General features: G+C 36.5%; 1 protein-coding gene across 2 annotated transcripts; it reads right to left on the bottom strand.

Moving 5' to 3' along the window:
- Positions 1-35: 35 nt before the first annotated feature.
- LOC107043334 (protein spire) lies at positions 36-14479 on the bottom strand. Of its 2 annotated transcripts, XM_015264786.1 has the most exons (8): positions 14288-14479; positions 11974-12647; positions 11281-11493; positions 10813-10842; positions 10062-10319; positions 8856-8988; positions 5572-6349; positions 36-4580 (listed from the first exon to the last, which is right to left on the bottom strand). In XM_015264786.1, exons 2-8 carry the CDS (start codon positions 12541-12543, stop codon positions 4040-4042), a joined length of 2523 nt encoding a protein of 840 aa, XP_015120272.1. In that variant the 5' UTR covers positions 12544-12647; positions 14288-14479; the 3' UTR covers positions 36-4039. The 2 variants fall into 2 exon arrangements, with proteins under 2 accessions (XP_015120272.1, XP_015120273.1); XM_015264787.1 differs by lacking the exon at positions 10813-10842.
- Positions 14480-14487: the final 8 nt, after the last annotated feature.

The raw sequence follows: 14487 nt of genomic DNA, 5'->3' as shown, positions 1-14487 counted from the left end.
AAATAACTCGGAGAAGAAGGAAATAGATTTTTAAATTAAATATTGATGCATTTTTATTTGATTTATTTTACAATTCGATGCTTCTATCCAATAGTTGCCAAGCCATCATAAATAATCGATGCAATTCACTTCGAGACAGTTCCTTCTAAGGTGAAACACTCGAAGTGACTTGCAGAGGGAATAATAAGTCAAAATGCCGAAATGATGAGATCGATTAGTTACATAAATAAATAGTCACACAAATTCAAGTAGCAAAACGTAATTCAATTAACAAATTCTAACATTCAACGTCTGATACGAAGGACCTGATGAAATCATTCAGTTGGTTGGTGTTAATTTTGAAATTTGAGGGGTGAAATGGGGTTTGAGGGGAATGATTTTTTAGACGAATATCAAGTGATTTTGTGAAGAATTTTAATCAAAAATACGTTATTCTGAAAATGGATTTGGAATTTCTTTCTAAAATCAAGTCGAGACTTTTTGAAATGAATAATTGTTACATTATCTCGAAATTGAGTAATTCTAGAAGAAAATGTCACAAGACCTTTTTCGTAGGAAAGTTAATTTTCCGCAAAAAAAGTCTCTTAACATTTTCTGCTAAAACCACTCGTTATCGAGATAATTTAATAAACAAAAAGCTAGACAATAATGAAGGGATCATAATGAATTGGTGAATTATCTCGCAACGAACTGATTCTAGAAGAAAATGTCACAGGACCTTTTTCGTAGGAAATTTAATCTTCTACAAAAAAGTCCCATGACATTTTCTTCTAAAACCACTCGCTATCGAGATAATCACCCATTTACCCACAAATGACGCAACTTTTCACCCCTCAAACCCAAAATAATCAAAATAAACGCGTTCGCTTTTCCAAACTCAGTCACACAATCAATCTAATCAAAAGAAAAATCAATAATTAGCCATCCCTGTTCATCAATCCGTGATAATTCAATGTTGAGCCCAACTGGTGAGACATTTTTGTTGTCTTTAACATGTATAATATTTATATAATACATGATGAATCATGAATCAACGAAATGATATTTCTATAGTCATACATCTCATAATGTATCATACTATGTATATAATATTCAATCGATTTTCTATACGCCTACTCTAAATGCAGGGGAAAATGGGGGGCAAAATCGATTGTCCCGAGTGCTGAATAATTCAGAATCTGAGAGGAATTCTTGATGAATGTCAGACACTTCGTGCCTCAGAAGTCTGAAAAAAATCTCGCTCTTTCCATTCAGAACTTTGAACAATCGGTTTTGCCCCAGTCTCCCCTCCCTCGATTTTTCTATATTCAGTCAACGGCGATATACATAAATAGATTAAATACGGTGGGGCCTGCCCATTTATCCATCAGCTGTCATCTCACCGGAGAAACCCAGACATCTTCACGTTTATTCATCATAATTTTAATCAACACAAGGGGATGACGAAAATAATCACACATTGGGGGTAAATTACGATCCTTTGACACTTGTCGGAACTTTTAAGCCCTTCATTGACGTTTTTCATCACCGAATCAACGGGATACATCACAAAATCTCATGCATTATCATTTGTACAACTGCACACGTTTGATTCAGTAGAAAAGTGGCGAATTTAACTGAAATTCTTCATCAACATTAGTAAGAAAGAGGATTATTCTTCAGTTTACGAAACTGGGTTTTTTTTTTTGACATTTTCTTGGAGAATAACTCGTTCGAAAGATGAAGAGAGAAATAAAATAGAAATTATTCTTTTTCGGTTAGAAAATTCATTATCGTTAGGTAAATTTGCGACTATCTCGAAAACGATTGATTCTACGGAAAAATGTCAAAAGATATTTTCTGTAGAGAATTCAATTTTCAACAAAAAATGTCTGAGACACTTGTCGCCTAAACCGACTCGTTCGCGAGATAAATCGAAAAAAACAAAAACGATTTTTTATTAACTTGGAAAATTAATCATTAACTCTGCAATTAATGAGCAAAAAACAACAAAATTTATCCCCAAAACCCACTCACGCCTGAAATAACATGATAATTCCCAATGACACGTCTCCACCCCTCGACTACTGAATCATTGATTCGTTTTCAAGACTCTCAGGAGCATTTTAATCATAATAATTGATTGCACACTCGTATCAGCACTTTCCTTTGCGCGAATTACGATACTGTACGCTGAAGACATATCTTGCTCGGTTTGAAGGCCGACAAACTTTCCTTTACAATTAAAATCTCAATTGATTTATCCTATTTACATAAATTCTCATTTGTCATTTATCTCTGAACTTAAATTACTACTTCAATAATCATTAGGCCATCATTACTACCTACTTTTGATCGCTTCAACTGATAAACCCAAATTTTTTAAATTTTAACAGAACATTTTTCGTCATTGATTACTCGTGTCATCAACACTATCCCCAAAAAATCCTTTTAACTCGCTTGATGAATGAATTTTTTTACATTCCGAATAAACGTCGTTGCACGAGATAGAGGAATACGACTGGAAGAAAAATTTGCCTTTGTACAGGAGAATTTAATCGGAAAGAAAAAAATGCTCTGCGTTTAATTACTAAAACGTAATGACTCGACTCATCAATTTCAATTTAATTAATTCATGAAATCCGACTTCTGCAATTTCATAATTTTACTTAGCACACAAGTTTCATCCGAACACAGTGATCTCGATAACGAAAAGTTTCAAATGTTGATAATGTTGACAAGAAGATAATCGAGAAATCTACAAATTGGGCCCCATGGATCCTAATTAATACCAATATTGCCACCACCATAGTAATCACGTCACAATTACCTGTACTTTCTCCCTACTCTACCTACATTAATTATCCTCACTATTTTTTTCATATTTTCGTTTTTTAAATTTTGGGGGTGGAAGTTGTGAAATGGCTCAAGAATTACTTTCCATTCTGAAGTTTATGGGTTTTTTTCTTTCAGATATCAATCAAAACTTTTAAACATAATAGGGAGCTTGCATGATTTTTTCTTATTCTTTTACCCTGATTGCTTTTGCATGCAGAAAAGCTTGAAAAGTATCTCGTTAATGAATAATTAATTATCAAAAGTTGAAAAGTATGGCTTTTTTAATCGACCATTATGAGACATTTAGACAATATTTCGCCCTAATTTTTGCTGCTTGACTGCTAGAAAATTATAAAGAATATTGACAATAACAAAATGAACAAAATTTTTAAACGTAACAGAACTTACGTAATTTTTTTCTTATTCTTTTACCCTCATGTTGAGGGCCTACATGATTGGTTTTGCATGCACAAAAGTTTGAAAGCTATCTCCTTAATGAATAATTAACGAATAATTAATTACCAAAAGTTCAAGATTTTCAACGACTCTGGAATGCCCAATGCCATTAGCACTAACGAAAAATTGGCATCGAAAACTGTGCCATTTTCAATTAATCATTATAAGAAATCTAGACAGTATTTCGCCAAAATTTTCGCTATTCGACAACTACAAAATTATGAAAAAATTTCAATAAAATTCGGAAAAACTGAGCTTAAAGTGCCCTATTCCCCCAAAACTGCGCCAGAATTCTTAAACACAATAGAGAACTTGCATAATTTTTTCTTATTCATTTGCCCTCAAGTTGACGGCCTAAAGAAAGATTTTGCACAAAAATTTGAAAAGCATCTCGTTAATGAATAATTAATTACCAAAAGTTCAAGATTTTCAACGACTGGAATGCCCAATGCCATTAACACTCCGGAAAAACCGGCATCGAAAACTGTGCCATTTTCAATCAATCACTATAAGAAATCTAGCCAATATTTCGCCAAAATTTTCGCTATTCGACAACTACAAAATTATGAAAAAGTTTCCATAAAATTCGGATAAAACAGCTTCATGCAAGTGCCCCATTCCCCCAAAACTCATAACTTCCACTAGAAATTCAGTAAACTGCCTCGAACAGGGTTGACTTTCCCTCACCCATTTCCCACCTGTAATGCCCGGAATTCGACATTTCGTGACAAATCCTCCATTTCACCACTTCCCCCCGCCCTCCCCCTTAAACATACGCAGGTGATAAATTGAGTGTAAGTCGTGAGATAACATTGTTGCGTATAGTGGCCCTGGTGCTCCTGGAGCTCTTGATGATCTGAATGACCATGATTCTGCAGTCATGACAAACGACCATGGAGACGCCCCTCATCCTCTCGGCGACGAGTCTCTCGTTCCCAGTGACCCCAAGACTGCCAGTGGCACTGGAGGTCATTCTGCTGGGGCTCCCCCCGACCCTGGGATACTTGATCCTCTCGGTGCCCTCGTCCCTGGGAGTGAGACCCTCAGCAGGAGTGGCAGGATTGGGTGTTGACAGTGGTGTCCCCGAGTGATTGCTCAAATTGTCCCTTCGTCTATGGGCTGGTGACGCTGGAGCGGAGCCCACAGCACCTCCAGGCCTCGGCCATCCCCTGCTCGAGTCCTCTGATCCTGGGGACATCAACAGCCCTGGGGACAGCAGCACCACTGGCACGTGGGCAAAGTGCTCCGTTGGAATCCTCATTTTTGAGTAGCATTTCACGCACACTGTCCTCTCGCAAAGTCTACATCTGTAATAAATTTGTCATAATTTTGTTTTATGAATTTATAGATTTGTGTTACACTTTAAAAAAATCCAGTGTAACGATTTCTGAAGCCTCTATTCCGCCTATCAAGTAATGTAATATTATGTCTATGTATATTTTTTCATGTATTGTAATTTATTTAATAATTGAAAAAATGAAATACAGTTCTGATATATAATACAATATAATATATAATGGTTTTATATATAATATTATATATTATATATTATCATATTATATTATATATTATTATATATCTATTTTTTTTACAGAACTATACATTTTTTTACAGTTGAAAAAATGAAAGTATAAATCATATATGTATAATATATCTGCTATATATTATATTATATTATATTATATATAATATATATTATATAATATATATTATATAGCAGATATATTATACATATATGATTTATACTTTCATTTTTTCAACTGTAAAAAAATTTATAGTTCTGTAAAAAAAATAGATATATAGGATATTATTTATGTATACAGTACATAATATAATACATCCCTAAAAATTAATAAGAACGTAAAAAGTAAAAGAGAAACGAAGAAGATGAAGAGGATTATAACGATTCCGAATAAATTATCCAACAATTAAATTCTCATTCTAAAAAACTTTGTTGAAGCCATTCATTTTTTCTGCATTATTATTATTGAGATAAAAATTAATGAAAGTGAGAAACGGTAAGGTTTTACTATTCTGGCACCCATGGAAAATAATACGCGCGCGCCCTGTTCTAGTTATTTATTAATGCATGAGGATACAATGGCCCATTGCATTCTGACCCCAGTGACCCTTAATTTGATCCCCATGACCCTTATTCTGACCCTCATGACCCTTGTGAATCACTAATCTGATTTATTTCAATATTTTTCAATTGAACTGTGTTGCCAAATATTTTGGCGACAAGTCGCTAAGTCCGGAAACTATGAGTAAAACCCATCAATTGAACATTCCACATACCTCTGGCCCCAGGGTCCCAGCAGTCCAAACCTCGTCTTGAGACAGAGGAAGCAGACCCTCCTCTTCTCGACGTCCTCCTTGACCCGTCCCTCCACGGGCAGTGACTCGAGCTCCGCCTTGGTCAGGACACTCCTGATGTGCACGATCTCCTCGAGTGTCAACGAGAGTCTCTCGTCCAGCAGCATGTCCCCCAGGGACGGCTTCTTCTCCTGGGGTGGATTGTAGTTGGGATCGACAGTCGTATTGGCCTTCAGCAGGGTTCTCTCCCTGGGTCTGGGGCTCATGCTCGGGGAGACGTTGGGCGACGGTGAGAGGCTCATCTTCATGCTGTCACCGACTCCACTGATTCTGCTCTGGGGACGAGAGTGCGGCACTGAACACGTGCCCAGGGGGATGAAGGAGGGGGCGATGTTCCTGGGGCCCCTGTGCTTGCGGACTGAGGCACGTCGTGAGGGGCACTGGGTCGCCAGGTCGTACGACTCCAGCTGTGCGTCGCAGAAGCGGTGGTACTCGTTCCTCGTGAGACGGAGCCCTCCGGTCTTCCTCCAGGGATTGGCTGAGCCCTTCTCCTCGTCGTCCTCGTGGCTGCACTCGTCACGGTGGGGGTCCTTGTCGTCCTCGAAACGCGTCACTGCGTAGACGTCGTCCGGGTCGTCGTCCGAGTCCGAGTCCTCTTCGCCGTCGAGCTTCAGGTCGAAGTCCACCGGAATCAGCTTCTTCGGGGGCTTTGAGGGGTCCGGGTTTGTGCTGGCGGTGGTCGAGTTGCTTTGCGGGGGCTCTGGAACAGTCGAGGTGGCGGTGATTGGCGGGGGATCGTGGGGGGAACACAAATTCAGTTTTTACTGACTTTCGCCAGCTTTTACTGACCAATTTTTCTGGTGTTAAGTTAATATTGTAAGAAAACGACTTGCCTTATGGCTCTAATCATTAAACCTCACGAATATTTAATAATATAGTGTTCAACACAAATACCGCCATATGATTATTACGAACAACGCAACTGCGTTCGTATAATATCTCTTAAATGCTTAATATTAATTCCGTCTTTGGTTGATTGTTTACACGGAAATAAGTTGTTCACTGTGACATGTACCTGTAATTGTTCAACTTTGGTCTAAATAAACATTCTTTAAAGAAAAAAAAAGGGGGAACATGAGGGGAGAGTTGCGGGAGTCGACGAGATTTGAGTTGTCCTCGGATTTTTTTTTAGAGTGAAATGATTTTTCATTTTTGTAGGCAGAACTTTCATTTGAACCACATTTGACCCTAAGTTTCCGGACACTTTACAATGATTTCGTTTGACATAAATTTTCAATTTTTTCTTGAACTCTCCTAATTTTTCTGAATTTTCACGGAATAAATTAACTGAAAAATCCAGTAATTTACTTAATAAAAAAATACCCAGCCCATATTATGACATATTTAATTCACCATCAATCGCAAATTTAAATTACTAGCATCCTACTATTTTTATTTGACGAAAATATTAAAACCTTTATTAATGTAACTCGCAAACTATTAACAGTTATTAACAGTTAAGTTATTCATAAGTTCAGTTTTTGGATAATTATCAGTTAGGGTAACCCCAATACTGATGCAATTTAATATTGATGGCGACCCAGGGGAAGTCCTGGTCCCCGAAGCCCCCGTGAATGAAATGAAAATAAAAAAACTCCCAAAGACGATGAAATGACGTTTACCTGTCCCCCTAAATCGTCTCCTATGGGACTTACGATTCCTCGTTTTGGCCTCGGTGCTCTTGCCAGTCCGTGGACGTGGCTGAGGCACTGGCATTGACCCTTGACACTCAGACTGACGCCATTGAGCAGCCACATCCTGAGCAGGCTCCTGCTCCTGCTCCTGTGCTGCCTGAACAGGTGGCACTTCGCCGAGGACAATTCGCCTCGACTCACCCCCAACAGCCAGCAGCATTGCCCTGCACTTGTCACCCCCTTCACCGCGTAATCGATGAATTTTATATTTATTCGTGTGGAAGACTCTGAGTCATGGCACAAGGGGATTTTACAACCGATTCGTGTCAATATCAATCACCATTCGTTATCTCGAATACTTCAGTGAGGCCTTGGGGTCGTTGGAGAGGTTGTGAACGAATCAATCGTCATCACTATTTGTAATTAATTGTTTGATTGCTCAGGGGGTGCTCCTCCGGGATATCTTCGGGGCCCTTTTTATTTTCACGAATGTATTTTCACTCACAGCCATTATTTTTAGCGCCACTATCGTTACTTCCACGAGAGTCGCGACTATTGATCGAATGGGGGATGGATGAGGGTGGCATTGAGTTTGGTAGTGTGCCAGGTTAACCGAGGAATTCAAAGTCACGCCTGCGCAGCCAGGGAACACCTGTTCAATGCGGGAGTCCAAGGGGTGATATGGGGAAGATGGGGGAGATTATTTTTAAGGGGGTTTGCGAGGCTTAAAAACTGTCTTTCGATTTTTTGAAAATAAATTTAGCTGTGGATTTATCGATTATCTGGTCATTTTTAAGGATTTTTTACTTCGAATGGAAGCATTGGGGCTCTTTAGAATTGTATTGGTCCACTTGGGTTTTTATTGTTGTCATTTTTCACGTGATAAGAAAAATCGAGAGGCAAAACCAAAGAGAAATCAAGAGTTCAGGGTTTTTTTTTGAAGGAAAAAAATTTTTAGTCGTAATATTTTCGGAAATGTTTTTCGTAAACCTCTTCCTCTCCTAGGAATTTAAATATTATGTCGAATAAAAATTTCATCAGGTATTCATTCTCTAATTTCAAATGAATTGGGTTTTTGAGAGATAAAACCCACTTGATTTTTTATTATAGTCATTTTCCAATTGTTTAAAGGAATTTGTTGGCAACAAAAAAATTCTCTAAAATATTTTCTGTAATTTGTCCTAAACCTCCCCCAGGAATACCTAAATGACTCGAAATTTTTTTATCACACTTCCGAAACTAAATAACTTCACGGAAACAAAATTCAATCAGATGTTCATTTTCTAATTTCAATTTCAATAGAATCGCCTTGTTTCAACGAAATGAAATTGCTCATCTGGACAATTAAAGGACTGACAATCAATTCAATTTTCCCATTCCATTCGTATTGCTTTGTTCCCGCAGAATGAAAAGTAATTGTTCCTGTATTGGAAGTGATCAAAGGGCTTTGCGGTCGGCAAAGCTCGGGCAGGAGTAGAGATCACGCGCAGTATTTAATTTAGCACGAGGGAATAGACATTTGAGGTGATCAGATGTTTATTGAGTTAGGGGGAAAAAATTTGCTGAGCTCACCGATCGGTTTCTGCTCCTTCAGTTGGCGCTCTCTGCAGGATCTCAGTGGTCTCGGGGGCTTTTTTATACTCTCCATTAGCAATTCTCGAATTGTCGATTCTTTTTTGCGAGGAGGGAGCTGCCTGTCTGATGCCTGAAGCAAGAATAATTGAATAAACATCAAATAGATGATTAAAAGACGAAAGTGATGAATTTTTTTTTTTATTTCAAAAGAAAAAATCTATTAATTATTAATTCTTAATTGGAATAATATAACAATAATTTACTTATTAATGAAAGTTATTAATCATTGAATGAAAAAAATTAATGAAAATACTCGGAGACATTTTTTTGTTGAAAATTCTCTAATCAACAGTAAAATAATTGCATAATTGAAGGAAATTCCAGCAAAACAAGAAGACAATTTTTGTTTTCGCATTTTGAGATTTTTCTCTTGAGCCATTCCATTGAAAAAAGTCTTGATAAAGTTTTTGTCCGAAATTTTCTCAATTAAATAAATTATTCTTTAATTTTTTGTCCAATAAAGTAAGAAAAATTATGAAGAGAAAATTTTGTTTTTGTGTTTTGAATTCAGTTCACGAACGAATGAATTTAAGAAAATGTTAATAGACATTTTTTTGTTGAAAATTCTCTAATCAATAGTAAAATAATTGCATAATTGAACGAAATTCCCGCAAAACAAGAAGACAATTTTTGTTTTCGCATTTTTAGATTTTTCTCTTGAGCCATTCCATTGAAAAAAGTCTTGATAAAGTTTTTGTCTGAAATTGTCTCAATTAAATAAATTATTCATTAATTTTTTGTCCAATAAAGTAAGAAAAATTATGAAGAGAAAATTTTGTTGTTGTGTTTTGAATTCAGTTCACGAACGAATGAATTTAAGAAAATGTTAATAGACATTTTTTTGTTGAAAAATCTCTAATCAATAGTAAAATAATTGCATAATTGAACGAAATTCCAGGAAAACAAGAAGACAATTTTTGTTTTCGCATTTTTAGATTTTTCTCTTGAGCCATTCCATTGAAAAAAGTCTTGATAAAGTTGTTGTCTGAAATTTTCTCAATTAAATAAATTATTCTTTAATTTTTTGTCCAATAAAGTAAGAAAAATTATGAAGAGAAATTTTTTTTTGTGTTTTGAATTCAGTTCACGAACGAATGAATTTAAGAAAATGTCAATAGACATTTTTTATTCATTAAATATTACCTTCTTCAATGGTGGTCTACTCCGGATGAACTCCAGGACGACAGCACGAGCGTCTTTCCTCACATTGCGAACGGGTCCAGATGTTTTTCTCAGGTTGTACCTCCTCTCTCTTATGTCGTCCATCAGAATTTCATAAGGTGTTAATTCGAACTCTGCGCCTGTGTCTTTCACCCTGCCACGTTTCTTGAGATTCTCCTCGACTTTCTTGAGCTTTATACCGTGACGAAGTTCGCCGATCACTTGGACCCAGAATCGTGCCTATAATTCCAGCATAAGATCGTTATTTGTCCTTGTAAAGTGCCATAGTTTGAGGAGGGACTGCGGTGAAATTAAAAAATCGCACGATTTTGTGAATGAGATTCAACCATTTTCAATCATCAATTTTTTCAACAAAATTGCATGAGAAAAATTTGAAAAAATCATGAATATTCAGCGTAATTTAAATAAAATTTTGCACAGGAAAATTGATTGTTTATAAATTATCTATAGAAAATGCTCGTAATTGTTAAAAATCGCAATTTTTTAATTATTTCGTCAATCTTTCTCCAAAAGTAAATTTTCTAATTTTTTTCAAAATTTCAAAATGTTTCTAACGGTTCAATATCGAAATTATAATTGAGACCTGCAAAGTTTAAATAATAAAATCATTGTAAAACGACCGAAATGTTTGACTGCAGAAGTAAAAAAACATTTTTTTCAAATTAAAGAAAATCTACTGTTGCAATTCATCATGTAGTTATTAATAAAGTACCTGAATAGCCCTCCAAATCCGAATGTCGGTCTGCGAGAACGATACAATATATTTTGTTAGTACTCCAAGGACAATAGCAATCAAATAGACAAATGAAGCATTGTGATTCCGAATAATAGTAATCACGAAGGGTACACAGTCACCTTCACAGCAAAACAATTTCCCAATACCAATACCATCTCGAGAATCAATATTTAAGTTGGCGGTAAACAATCGCTACCAGAATAATGCGTCAGTTCTCACTACCGTAGGTGAGAGGACCGACAAAAAAAGTCTCTTGCCAAATCTGATGTGAATAATAAATTGAAACATCGATTTTTACAAAACTGAAATTGCAATAAACTCAATTTTTGACTCATTACTGATTAATTTTAGAAAATAAAAATGTAAAAATTGAAGAATTTTGTCGATGGGTAAATTCTCTGCAAAAGTTTCCCATCGATTTATCAAACACGAAGGCGTCCTCACCCAATCATCGAAGTCCATAGTATCCAGATGCTGTGAGGACACCCCATAGCGTTCAGTGCTCGGCAGATTTCTGAGATTCGCCTGAAACCGCTCGCCACCGACTTTCTCGAGGAACTGGGAGAGTTCGAGGGCTTCGTGAACAAATGCTCTGATTACTGCACGATAATGAGTGTCTGCTTGTTCGTCAGTCCCTTGAATATGTCTGGCGCACATCTGAAATCAAAACATCATGTGCATTTGAATCAAATAAAACATTTGTGTACAGATTATTCGTGTCAACCAATTTTAAGCTCAATCGATTCAAAATTGAGGCATTTGATGTTGATATTAAATATAATATTAATAATATAATAATATAATAATATTATTATATTATTATATTAATAAGAAAATTATTATTATTATTATTATTATTATATAATATGTTTATATTATATTCAGTAGAGTGAAATATTATTATTCTCATTAGTACTCCCAAGAATAAACAGAAGTTGACAAAAAAAAAATTTGATAATATAGTTCTGTAAATTTGAATTAAGTGAATATTTCAATTGATGATTACCTGAATAATTAAAAGTTCAAGAGTGATGTTAACTAATTGACTTAAAAAATTAGCTTAAAAATCTACCAGTAATTATGATTTATGAATATGGCTATCCCTGCTCTGAACTCAATAAACTCTCCCCAACTCACCTGAATAATGTGCTTCAAACTGCAGTAATCATCCCTGTTAACCCCGTAGGACCCATTGTCCTCGTCCAGCTCGACCTCGGAGTCCCTGCCAATGCCCTCGTCGTCGGTCTCCTGGAGTCGTTCATCGCTCTCGTAATCCTCGTGACAGCTCCCCATGAGATTCATCAAGTCCTTCAGATCGAGCGCGAGGAGTCTCTCCTCTTTTTGGTCGAGTCCAAAGTCCAAGGCCTGATAAATGAGGACCCCCAGGGAGAGGATGACCTTCTTCTCGGAGGAATTCTCCACCTCGGAGCCAACGGGGAGCTCCAGGAGGATGTGTCCCTCCTTGTGGAGGTGGATCTGGCTGAGGCTCTGGAGCTCCTGCAGGCGGTTCGAGGGGAGTTGCGAGAGGAATTTCGCCGTCTGATGGCAGACCGCCCAGGCCTGCTCCTGGCCGATGGGACCGTTGAACGAGAGCAGTGTCTCCTCTAGGGTCATTGTGTCATTGTCACTCAGCTTGCACTGCCCCCGAGACCTTCTCGTCCCTCTGTCGCGGCTCTTGAACCTCTCCTCAGACTCGTTCATCTCCATTGATTATTAATTATCGGGCCAGGCTTATCTCCTTCGTTAACTGTTGCTAACTCGGGCTACATCCTCGTATCGGTGCAGCTACCCACGCTGACATCATTTCAGAACTGACAGCAGTCATTAATTCGGAATTAATTATTTTGCACAATTGTGATTCATCAACGAAGCGGGGGATTATTTTTCGAACGTTATCTCGATTGTTTTTGAATCTTCATAATGGATTATGTCACAATTTCCATGGGAACACGCACGAAAAAATTTAATAGAAAAATCTATCGAATTCGATGGAAAATTCTATTGAATTTCTATTAAACTTTCTATTAGTTTTTCAATGGAAAATTCAATAGAAAAAGTCAACTGAATTCGATTTTTCTATATAACTTATTCTTTCTATATATTTTCTATGGAATTTGCTCGACTCGAATTTCCTAAGTTTTTTTCATTCTAGTTCTTTTCTTCTCATCAAGAAATTCAAACGAAAAAACTTGGAAAATTTGGGCCGAGGAAATTCTATAGAACATATCTCAATAGAATAAGTTGTATAGAAAAATTGAATTCTATTGACTTTTTCTACTGAATATTTCCTATTGAACATTTCAATAGAATCGGCCAAAAACCAATAGAACAGTTCAATAGAAATTCAGTAGAATTTTCCAACGAATTCGATAGGTTTTTCTATTAAATTTTTTCGTTCGTGAATTTACATGACGCAGGAGTTCCTAAAAATTATGACTGTAAAATTTAAAAAAGTTGAAAAAAACTGAACATCTTCTGATAATTTATTGTGGTAACTAACGATCTGACAGTCAGTAGATACATCAAATTATTAATTTGCAATTTCCTGCCTACTCGATTTATTTCCCAGTTTTTTTGATTGTACAATCATATTTTTTGGAGACTCCAGGGCTATGTAAAACTGAATACCAATTAGAGATAATTTTAGATTATCAAAATAAAAAAAACAAACAAGAGCTCGTTCGAGAGATAATTCACCGGGGCCGCGATTTCTACTGAACTTCTATTTTTTTCCAGAAAATAGCCAATAGAAATTATTTTATCTAAGAATCATTAGAATTTCATCTTTCTCTACAATTTTTTCTATCGAAATATTTTCCCCAGGAATTCCTCCGCGTGATTTTCCCAACTATTTTCCACTCTATTTTTCTTCTCTCTTCATAAAAAAATGAGACAAAAAATCTTGGAAATTTGGAGCCGAGGAATTTATCCGGAAAATACCTAAACAGAATTAGGGGAAAAAGGGGAATTTTTACGATTATTATTTACATAGGGGAGGGTGGGGTAAAATGGACTCTAGACTTTTTTTTAATTGTTCATAACTCAGAACCAAATTTATCAATTGAGCTCAGCTTAGGCTCCTCACAAAGGAAAAGAATTGTTCTTTGTATTGAAATAAAAATTATGAAATTTCATCAACATTTCAACCCCTCAACATTTAAAAAAAAGTCAAAAGTGTCCGTTTTACCCCAACCTCCCCTTCATTAAATACTCCTATCAAATATTTCCTACTGAACATTTCAATTGAAAAAAACCGGAATTTTTCGACAGAATCCGCCAAAATAAAATTTTTATGATATTTTGCCACACGTATCGTGGAACAGGGGTCCTATTTCGCCGAAAGTTCCCTGGCTTTCCAGAATTTGGAAAAAAAACCAGCGATCGCCCGACGTAACGGAAAAATAATCCGAATTTTCGACAAGTTTTCCATGAAAAATTCAGTTCCACTCACCTGTGCACTGCAGGGGGTGTCGACGGGGTGTGGGGGTGTTTTGGGGTTAGTTATGCAGAAATGTGTTCTCGATGTAGACAACAACTTCGTACAGACACAGAAAATCGAGACCTATCAGTTCGATTTTGTTTGGAAGATTGAGGGAAAAATACTGGAGTCGAGGAATTCCACTCGTTTTTTTCGTGACAAATTGCTTCCCT

This window comes from Diachasma alloeum, unplaced genomic scaffold (genome assembly GCF_001412515.2).
Source record: "Diachasma alloeum isolate Michigan unplaced genomic scaffold, Dall2.0 Dall_scaffold_00558, whole genome shotgun sequence".
Classification (NCBI taxonomy): domain Eukaryota; kingdom Metazoa; phylum Arthropoda; class Insecta; order Hymenoptera; family Braconidae; genus Diachasma; species Diachasma alloeum.
The sequence above is the reverse complement of the archived record's forward strand: the minus strand, read 5'-3'. Positions and strand labels throughout refer to the sequence as shown.

Coding starts and splice junctions, on each gene's coding strand:
- LOC107043334 (XM_015264786.1), bottom strand. CDS start 12,543: ATGGAGATGAACGAGTCTGAGGAGAGGTTCAAGAGCCGCGACAGAGGG. Junction 10,843..11,280: donor CTATGGACTTCGATGATTGG/GTGAGGACGCCT, acceptor TCGTTCTCGCAG/ACCGACATTCGGATTTGGAG. Junction 8,989..10,061: donor GTAGACCACCATTGAAGAAG/GTAATATTTAAT, acceptor TTCTTGCTTCAG/GCATCAGACAGGCAGCTCCC.